This window comes from Zootoca vivipara, chromosome 3 (assembly GCF_963506605.1).
Source record: "Zootoca vivipara chromosome 3, rZooViv1.1, whole genome shotgun sequence".
NCBI classification, from domain to species: domain Eukaryota; kingdom Metazoa; phylum Chordata; class Lepidosauria; order Squamata; family Lacertidae; genus Zootoca; species Zootoca vivipara.
This window is the reverse complement of record NC_083278.1, coordinates 2308733-2320000: the sequence shown is the minus strand read 5'-3', so window position 1 is coordinate 2320000 and position 11268 is coordinate 2308733. Positions and strand designations below refer to the sequence as shown.

Here is an 11268-nt window from a genome sequence, read left to right as displayed (position 1 = left end):
TAGGACTAAAAATTATGACTTGAATGATATGATACACAAAGTACCCTTCTTTCTAAATGCTATGATTTGATTTTCTAGACAATGCAGTATTGAAAGCCAATACCCACAAAAAACACAAAAATAAGAGTCGACTCTAGCAGAAGTACTTTCTGAATGATTGCCCCATTTAACTATTTACACGAATGTTTCACCGTCTTTCTGCCCCTCACCCATTTTTAAAAAGTTGCTGTTTTGAAGAGTCCTACTTCAAAGGGTTCATTTTTGCCCTGGTTCCTGTCAGAAACCCTAAAGTGGAAAGTCACTGCACTGCCTTGGCACAAAGAATCCCTGCGGCTAAAATCAAACAAAGCCCAATTAAACTAATCATAACGACCCAGTGAACACAAGGAAGCTCACCTGGTATTTCTGGACTTCTTGTGTGAAATTCCCAACTCTACTAAGTACTTGGTACTATAATTACCCTGACCAAAATACTGTGAAATTACTGCTCTGATCTACTAATGGCTGCAAAAATCAAGCCGTTGTGGTTTGATGCCAAGGGGCTGTAGCAAGGTGGCACAATGCTTTCTGACAGAGACGACAACTTCTAAAAAATTCGGGGTTGAGGGGGGGGAGAGGGGAAAATTAACGGTATGTGGTTTACATTGCCAAAGACTGTTCATTAATTACCAATTTAATCTCCGCTGGAGGCATGACATTACAAAAATCTGGCTGAAAGTTCTAATAGATTATGAAGACCACCTAAGTAGAGTGACCAAGAAATGTACAAAACAATTAATACTGTTTCACTGCTATCAAAGAAGCTCAGATTAGTTTACATCAAGTGAAGCAAAAGAATTAGTAGCTTCACAGTGCCACCACTAGGAACTGTAAATACAATGGCACACAATTAGTAATGCACATGTGACTTTTCGTTCAAGGCATATATCCTTGGGAAAGCCAGAAACATGATAAGGAGAACAAAAGAAACATTTTAAAATGAAATGAATAAAGATTTTAACTCTACCCTCGTGCATGCTGAGAAATAACAGAATAGGCAATGAAACATACGGCTCTAAGTAATGTTGATATCATCCTGGGATGAATTGAAAACAGCCACACAAAAACATTTATGGTCATTAGCAGCTGCATAAAAAAGGCATCCCTGGTGCTAAGAAAAAGTCTTGGCTTTGTACAGAAATGATCTCTCTGAAATAGAGATCACTTCACTGCTGGTCTTTATGGGCAAACAAGAAAATATTTGGGTTCTTGAAAAAAGGCTAGTGCTTCTTCACATGGCCTAGAAACATGTTGCTAAATTTTGACAGGGAATTTTCAATATTGTTTGATAGGTCAGTATTGTTTAACAGTATTGTTTCATTATTGTTTAATACAGGCCATACAGCATGCAAGTTAAAAGACCAAATAAAAGACCAAATAGGTTTCTGTTGAAACTTAAGTGATGTCCCCCAGGCCACATCCTTCACAAGTGTTAAAAATAACTTGTGGTGGAATTAGCCACTTTATTTAAACCCCAAACTGATCTATTCTGCACCACAAATAATATTTACATCATAAGATTATGTTTATTTGTTACTTGTTATGAAAGCAAAAGAGCTCATTAAATATATCTGATTCTAAATTCTAACAATATACAGCAAAAGGCAATGTATTATTTTTGTGTGTGGTGCATGCCAAATTTTTTGCTCTGAAGCAATGCATTTCTTCCTCCCTCTTCAGTTACTACAAAAAACCCAGTTACTACAAAAACATAGTAGGTATGCCTTCAAAACATTTTAAACCTTAAAAGAAGATAAAGTTCCTCCATAAAAATATAATATTAGTGTGAATTAAAACTGGATCAGACTACACAGATCCTCAGAAGATGAACAAGTTTGCTTTTTAGAAATGTTTTGTATTTTCTGTCAGTTAAGACAACATATGCAGTTTAAAATAGCTATAAAAATTCATATTCATGATATTTAAATATTATTGTGAATACCCTTATCAGCTTAAACCACATTTGACAGCTTTTTTAGAGGCATAGATGGAAGACAAATATGGCCAACAGTGAATAAGATACCAACACTCAGGGATTATCAAAATAATGTTCAATCTTTTTAACAATTAGATAGTAACGGTTTCTTTTGTAATCTAATGGCAATCTGATGATCATATCTAAATCTGGTCACAATTATCAGCATGACAGATTAGTCCCCCCTTCCCCAAATCAATATTTTCCAATTATCATCAAAGGGCAAGGTTGCCTTCTATAAAGTCCCACCCTTCAATATATTTAAAAAGGGACCGGTTGTATGTTTAATTGATAGCAGCCAGCCTTATTCTCTTGATTCTCTCATTTCTCATAAGCAATTTACTGATAATGTAAATCCAAATAATTTGGAAACTTGGTAGTGCCTCTTTAGACAGTTAGACAAAGGTGCTGTTACCTTCTGGATAGGGAGAGATAGCCTTTCTTTTGAGGAAAGCTGTAGCGAACTGCAGTGCAACAGTATGTTCTGTTGCACAAAATTTAGATACAATTTTACTTATAACAACTTCAAATGAAGCTTAACAGCTCTCTGTCAAATGCAACTTTCAACTTGTTCATCCTGTGACGTATGCCTTTTGGTAATGTACCAGCAGCCCTCCAAATATCTGTATATTTTGTTGTATCATAGTGATGGTGGTAGTGGGACTAATATTGGATGGGATCAATAACCAATATAGTTAATATATGACAATTTTTAACAGACACTGGAAAAGCTCCTTTGTAGTTTTAATTAATGCCAAAATATTATCTCCTCCCCCCCAAAAAAATAATCAGGTGAAGCATTCTCTTTCTATGGAACTGCTTGTCTGATGATTTATTAAGATTGCCACAAATTATTTTTGTTTCATATGGGTCAGTTTGCATGTTTAAAAGTTTCCACTTCCCTATTAAAGTATCTCCTACACATGAAAATGATATGTAATAGGCAAAACAGATAGAATACATACAGAATACAAAGTACGTATTAAGTATGCATTAGTTACAGCTAAAACAAGTCGTTGGAGCAGGACAGTAATATAAATAAATGTATCTAACTGATATCTTTTCAGCATAAATCTTGCTCCAAATTATCTCAAGCAGTATTTCCATGTCTATAAGTAGCTGTTTTTTTGTGTGAAAATCTACACCCTTTTTTGCTTATTGTTAGCAGGACTGTGTAGTCCCAACATTTTAACACTTTTTTTTTACACACACAGACAGGCTAGTAATATAAACATGTAAAATATCTTGTTTTAAATAATGAGCTGAAATTGAGGAAATGGGGATTAAGCTGAAATTTTAAAACTAGTCTGTCCCTCTTATTCACAGGGTTTCAAGGAAGTTCCAGGAAGGCTTAAGATTTTGCAGAGGCTCATTGGGATTCCACAATACGAACACTACTAAAGGTAGCTGAGCTTCCCTGAAAGGCAGCTTGTACATCACTATGGCTCTTCCTCTCCAATATGTGGTTACACAGGGCTGTTAGGTATGTCCTAGGGTACACACTTTGTGTAAGGACAATAGCTAGGCCCAAGAGGTTCAGCAAAAATCCAATGCAAAACCCAATGCAATGGAGTGTGCACCATACAGAATAGGCCAGAGACTCCTATGTAGTGAGCAGGAATTCACAGCAGATAGAAGGGCTTCCTCACAGGGTTCCCTGAAGCTCATTGCTCTATTTTATTTTGATATTACTATACCCCACACATAATGATGCTGCAAGACCACCAGATAGGTGCCACTGAAAGTGACTGCCTCCCATCTTTGCAAAATTAGGATTCCTAACATTAACTGAGCAATATTTCCTTAACAAGTGTAGAGAGCATAAGAAATATATGAGGAATGCCATGCCCAGTGTGCTGGGTGAAGCAAGGCAAAGCAGCAATGCCACAGTTTAATTTGGTAACTCTCCAAACCTAACTGACAAACATCCTTATTGAAAGTAGTGAACAGGTTTTCTTGAAAACTATAGAATATAATCCTGACATAAGAAAAAGCTGTGTCAAAAGCTTCTGTTACAAGGCCACAATTCTGCTATCAGTGGCAGAGTTGTGTGTAGTACTTAACATATTGTAGCTACCGTAGGTACATTGTCCTATAATGTTAATGAAAAATATAAGATTGATATGAGGAGTGCTTAGTTTTGCTCTTTAAAAATTATTCTATGCCATGAAGAATTCAAATTACAGTTAAATACAATTTCCTATTATGGTTTAAGGTTAAACTTCAACAATAAAAAACAACTTGATGATAATCTGAAATGTAAATACAACATTCAGTCAGGTCACCTTAATGGAATTCAAAGCTAGATGCATAGAGAAATCATTGACCAATTGCATTGATTTTTTCCCCTGTGGATAAAAGCTATTCACTACGAAGCCTGGACAGGTTAGCATGTAAAATGTAAAACAATTACACATGTGTAAATATGAGTAAAGTAAAAAGTAAAATCAGGTAAGATTGGGGTAAGGCAATTTACACTTGCAAATACAAATCAAGGCTTTATTGAAAGGCTTGAAAGATTTTGGCCATACTGCAGTCATTAGCAAAATGAGCACTGCAGTGCTAGCACAGTTTCTCATGTGCAAATGGTTAGAATTGCAAAATTACAGCACATAATGTGACACAACAGGCAACCTCAGCTTTGGAAAGGATTGCATAAAAATTTAATTAGCTTTCATCTCCAGAGATTGCAGTCCCCTCCAGGTCACCATTGAGGTTATTGGTGGAGCAATAGGCAACTGCAGCTGCCTCCCCATTGGACCCAGGTTTGCTTAGCTATGCTTTCCAGTGCAATGAGAATAATTCATTCTGATGATAAAAGGAGGGTCACTGTGAGAAACAGTACTGGGTGCAACACTGTAACATGACAGATAACTTTGCCTTTCATCTGACTAATATCTTAAACCGGCTAGCACTCAAAGAGCACTGCTTTCAACGGACTTTCGATCTTTCATTGGCCTCAGTCAGTAGGAAAATAATCAGCTCTTGGTTGGAGGAGATGAACGCTCAGCACTTGTAGGATAGGCAAAATCACCCATAAATAATACCCTGCTGCCATCTCCACATATTACTATGCTTTAGTGTTATGTCCAGTAACAGTTAATTTAGTTCACTAACCAAATAAAAAAGGCAGAAAAGGAAAACTATATATATAATCTGTTAACAGCCATGATGGCCAATATTCCTTACATCATTTGGTTGCTTAGAGCGGCCTGAAATAGTTGAACTGGAGAGCTGCCTGTTTCCTGCCTTTAAAGCTGCATCTCTTCTTGCTTGTTCAAGCAGAACTCTTGCCCGTTCTTTTAATTCTTCTTGTCTTGATAATATCCGTTGCTTAAATATAAAATAAAAATGAATGAGAAATAAGCCCCCAATTATCCTATATGCACAATACTCACAATACTTGCATTTGCATGTCACAGTAAACCAATTTGCACATCACAGTAAACCATGGTAAATGTCTCCTGTTTCATTCTGCCCTTTGTATGAGCAGGAGCAGCAAATCACACTATCTCAGTGGGGATCATGGTTTGTTTTACTCAGAGCACAATGTGAAGCCAAAGTTCAGTCTTGGTACCTTGGAGCGAAACAAAGCACAAATTCTAGGTTTGAAAGTACTGCTAAATCAGCAAGTATCATTTGTTGCTTCTGCAAAGCATTGTTCACAGCAAGCTATTTAATTGTGGTTTACCATAATGTGTGAATGGGGCCAAAGTGATGCTATACTGTGCTGCCAATAAGCGATGTCTACACAGGTGTGGCCCTCAAGGGAATACTGTATAGCAAGCATGCAACAGTATCACTTAAGACCATGGAAGGAAGTGAAGCAGAATATTTGCAGTCAAAAGCATATGTCAAGCAGAGAACCAATGTGGATCCAGTCAAACTAACTTGAGACTCCTGATGTGACACACACCTTGTACTCTAAGAGAGACCTTCACGATGCAATGCTAAGTGTAACCATACTATAGGACAGTGGTGGCGAACCGTTTAGAGACCGAGTGCCCAAACTGCAAACCAAAACCCACTTATTTATCGCAAAGTGCCCAAAGTTTTTGATCTTTTTTGGGAAGAGACAGAACAGAAAAATCGCTGCGGTTTTCGCCTTCTCCCTCCCCTCCCTCTTCCCTCCTCCCGCTGGGCGTGCTTCCCGGCTAGCTCGCTCTCGGGCTCCTGCGATGGGGAGGGCGGAGCAGCCCTAAGGCCAGGTGAGCGGCGGCCAGGAGGAGAGGGAGAGCCCCCACCCCAGCCAGCCAGCCCAACAGCCATGGCTGGCTGGCTGCCTGCTCCCTGCCCGCGATCCCAGCATGGTCTTCTGCATCTTCCTCCCTCCGCCAACGTCGCAACGGCAAAGGGGTGAGGCTGGGTTGGGCCAGGTGCACAGGGAGGTGGCGGGTGCAGGTGCCCTCCTAGCCCAGGCAAGTCAGGCCCATAAGAGGCAAGGGGCCTGCGGAGGATTGGAGCTGGGTGGGGCGGGCGGAAGGGAATAGGCGAAGGCTTGGCTTGGAGAGGGGAGTTGGGAACTACCATGCAGCACTGAAAAAGTGCAGAAAAAGAATCATGAGGGTCAAATAACAAACACTGTTACGCCCAATCAGAAACAGCCACTGCCGCAGCCAATTGAAAAACAGACCAATTGCCGGCTGTACACAGTGGATGTACGCAGTAGCGTGGGGAGGAGCAGGAGCACAAATGAAAAACAACAACAAAACAACAGCGCAGATGGGCTGATGGCATGTGTGCCAGCAGTGAGGGCTCCATGTGCCCACTCTGGCACACGTGCCATAGGTTCGCCACTGCTGCTATAGGGGGAGAAATGCATGTTCTTTTAGCCGTGGCTTTTGAGGCAAGCAAACAACTAAAGCAGTATATTTCAACTGGTGATACTTATACTATCTGACATACTGTGAGGTACCACTGGTTGAAGAACACTGCACCAAATGGCAGGCTGAGCCACGGCCTAGAGAAGGAAGCACCTTTGGGCCAGCCTGTCGCTTCACCCCTGGTGTTCCCTTCTGATCATACTGGTGCTGTATGGCTCTCCTCCCCTTCATGCTCATCATATCAATACCCCAACCCTTTCATTCAAAACTGTGCCCAGAAATGCCCCTTTGCCCCAATCAAAATAGAATGGTCCAGCAGTGCCTGTCCCATTTTTTAAGGGATGAACTCACAGCAGTAAAACATTTAGAATGTTCATATTTAAAAGTATTTTTAATGTGTGAGGCTGAGTGTCAAGGATAGATTGCAGGTCATTTGGAAGGAAATATGCCCCCTTTCCCCACTATTATTCATTTCCTTTTTTAAGACACATATTAAAAGAGCAGGTGTCTAACTATAAAGTACAGTGGAACAATGTCTGTCCTACCAGCACAGAAACAAGACAACAAACAGCATGTACACACAATTGATGCTGCTAAATCTACAACTAGTTACTAAATTTACAATTAGTTCTCCTAGGCAAAAAAAGAAGAAATGTTCATGGCTTTTATGTAGGGGTTTCTACTTATGCTTACAGTATCCATAGCAAGAAGTGGGCAGAGATTTGCTGGCCTGGAACCCTTCTAAATCATCCTTTTAAAGCATGGATTTATTTAAAAAAATAATAATATGCAAACATTACTGAAACAGCATTATTACTCATACTGAATATTTGAGCAACTGCACAGTATCTCTCATCATTCCAGTAAATCTGATGGAAAAGTGGCTCCCAATATGCATCTCCTGGTTGGATTATTGTAATATGTTACATGTGAGGTTGCCCTTGAAGATTACCAGGAAGTTTCAATTATTGTATAATTAGGCTGCCAGAATGTTAACTAGTTCAAAGCCAGGTGGGTTCATCTTACACCCATTTGGAAATAAATAAATAAACTGGCTGCTTATTTGCTTCAAAACCCAGTTCTAGCTGCTGGTTTTAAACCCTATGGTGGCACTCTAACTATGGAACACCTTCCTGAAGGAGGTAGGACTGGTGAAGCCAATGCATTATTTTCTGCATCAAATTGGGTATTTTATTTGCCTGGGCTGTTTAAACTGTTATGTTGCTTTAGTCCTGCTCTGGATTTTTATAGCTCTTGCCCAGGCATGCCCAAACTTCGGCCCTCCAGATGTTTTGGACTACAATTCCCATCTTTCCCAACCACTGGTCCTGTTAGCTAGGGATCATGGGAGTTGTAGGCCAAAACATCTGGAGAGCTGCAGTTTGGGGATGCCTAATCAAGAACATGTGTAATGTGGTAGTGAAGACTGGTGGAATGTGAGTGTCTTACAAAATGCGGGGAAAGAAGATGCTTAACTCAGTAATTCTGGGACTACCTGCTGAAGACAACATGTTTACTTAAGACTGGATCATCAGTGTTGTTTTTTCTCTTTCTTATGAGTGTGTGGTTTGTCCTTCAGTGTTGCATAACTTCAGTTCAGCCCCACAAATGTAATGCCATGTCAAGCTTTCAGTGGGAAAAGTGGCAAATGGTGGTGATGCTAAGTTTCTATTTTATCCTCACTTGAGAAAACTATCAAATTGACACAGATAGTTCATGGGGTAGTTTTCAACCCCAAGCAACTACCAGTGTCATATAAAACTGACATATCTGGGGTATTTTCCTATCCCAAGCATAAACCTTTGATGTGCTTTCCTAGTTGTCATTAATTAGATTGTAACAACATTTGAAAGATATTTTAAGTGTAATAATTTTTAGTGGTACAAAAAAGTGACAACATGGAATCTGCACAGTGTTCCCATGAGAGCTGGAATTAGAAATAACCGGTTTCTGATCCACAATCATATGATCAGGTTAGCATCCCATGTCATTGCTCAATATAATTTTCTAAAACATGCCTGCTATTTCTGCCTGAGTCAATCAATGGTCTTAGCAATTTTAACATTATTCTATTAGGAATGGTAAGTGATTTTATTCCAGCAATGTAGCATTATTTTATAGGGATTAAAGTGCTGGTATTGTATGCAGGTGATAAGTATGGATGGCTGCAAAATGAAATTTTAGTTCAGCCATAAACCTACTATATGGTCCCATGCAAGTCACCACCGTCCCAGCCTTAGCCACCCACCTGCTGCACGGGGATGGGGGAAAGTGGCTTGCCATATGCAGTGGTTACTACTGAAATGGCATAGATTAAGAACTTCAATGATTCATCATACAGATGCTAAATATTATGTACATTAAATAACTCCTCATTCCATAAGAAAAACATGTAAAACCCAGACTATTTGAGTAAGCTTATTATACAAAATGATTTCCTGAAAGAGGAGACAGACAGAACATTCAAACAGAAAGGATCAACGGCATGGAAAAAGGATGATAGAAGTTACTTCCAATGCAATGTGTTTTCAAAATTATCTACCTGTAGTTATATATTTCTTGAGCCATACAATAAAAAATAAGCTGTGCTTTAAAGTTAACATGATGAAACATAGCATTGCATGTTCAACTTGTAGAGAAGTTACACTGCACTATTCTGCAATTTTTTCCTGTTTCCTTACCTGTGCAGTTTTTGCAGTCAGATCTGTTGGAGTTATAGCTGTTTTGGTCTCAAATTCAGAGTCAGTCTCCATTTGCCTCTGAGAGGCATTACATTTTTTATCAACATCTGCATCCCTACTGTGGGAATGTCCAGGTTTATCTCCCACTTCTGGTTTTTCAACATGTAATTCAGAACGCAATTTCCTTCTCTCGCTGACATCTGGATGTTCATGTTTTTCTAGTTCTGAGAAATTAATGGTGATGTCAGAATTTTGTTGTTCTTTTTTGTCAGTCCCATCACATAAAGTTTCTGGAAAAGCATCCCTTTTTGGATCACTAACTTGTGCCAAATCACTCAAATCCAAAGTGTCTGCTTTTAGTAGTTTTCTCCTTCCCAATAAGGGCTGTGCTTGTGTTCTGCTGCTTTTCACAGTTTCCTCAAGTCCAGAAGTCCTTCCTAAGCTTTGTTGTTGTTTTTGTTGATCTGTGTCACTTTTAGTCCTGTTAGAGGAATGGGGAGCCACATTTAGGCTTAGATGCTTGTCTGGTGTCTGACACTCACTTTCTGACTTGCCAGTTCCACTCTCATTTATAAATACAGAGTCACCCTGAAAAACAGTGTCAGCCAAACTCCCTTCAGGCTCCTGCAGTTCTGGTTCCCGTTTCAGGTCATTTAGTTCTGCATAAAACTTTTCCTGATCAACAGAACTGTTTGGGTCTGTTTCATAGTTGCCCACTTTGTATGTGCTTTTGCTACTGTTCTCTTCGATCTGAACCACATTTAGCTCTTGCCCACTGAAATGTGCCCGGATTTGATATAGATAGGTCATAACAGTCAGTTTGTCAGGAATTGCTAACAAAACCATGTCAGAAGGTTCTAGCAGCCGGGATATTCCTAAACTGGCAAATCCATCATAAGCCTTAAAATAAACAGAAACAAAGTCAATGTTTTCATTGTACAAGACAAGTCAATGTTTTCAAGTCAATGTTTTCATTGTACAATCGTAAAAGGATCACAAACATTTAATATAAAATAAATAAATATTGGATGGTCATCTGTCATGGATGCTTTAGCTGAGATTCCTGCATTGCAGGGGATTGAACTAGATTACCACTGGGGTTCCTTACAACTCTACTTCTACACACTGAAAAGAAGCATACAATAGTGTTGGGAAACACATATGATTCTGAATTGAGTTTCTTTTGAGATCATGTTCAGCACAATTGAAATCAACATTGAAATTTCACATAGGCTTCAAATAAAATATGGTCAGAGATCCGTTGAAATGGAAAGAAGTGCCGTTGTGCTGTTAATAAAGTATTATTACTATTATATATTTATAATATAAAGTTGTTTACCGTACCACTATTCTAAAATAGTAACAATGATAGTAAGAAATAAGGGGTGGGAACAGACATGACGGGGGGGGCGGTATGTCTTGATGACATTAACTGCTCTGTGTGCAGGGACAGTTTTGTATGAAGGTACATTCAATTATGTGTGCCTTCATCTGCAAGCTAAGTGCAGCTTTTTTTTTTTTAATGGTTAACCATCTCGCTTGTTTGTGTGAACTGGGCCTAAGGATCCAGGTGATCAGCTCATCTCTGGGAGACAATCACAAAACAAAGATGAGGTATTTTTAATTTGGCCTACACACTTTTAATCTTAACAATTTCTTTCTCTCTCTGTAATCACACGCATATACTATCACACCCTGCAATATGTATGGAATTTCCCAGACATATCCGGGGTATTGTCCGGGCTCAACA

General features: G+C 39.2%; 1 protein-coding gene across 6 annotated transcripts in view; it reads right to left on the bottom strand.

Annotated features, from left to right (window-relative positions):
• EHBP1 (EH domain binding protein 1) overlaps positions 1 to 11268 on the bottom strand; it is a 281357-nt gene that overhangs the window by 94660 nt on the left and 175429 nt on the right. For all 6 annotated transcript variants that reach the window (XM_035110447.2, XM_060272318.1, XM_060272319.1 and 3 more), the window contains 2 exons: positions 9519 to 10418; positions 5204 to 5347 (listed from right to left, as the gene is read on the bottom strand). In XM_035110447.2, the coding sequence (XP_034966338.2) occupies positions 5204 to 5347; positions 9519 to 10418 (1044 nt within the window). The remainder of the gene's footprint in view (positions 1 to 5203; positions 5348 to 9518; positions 10419 to 11268) is intronic.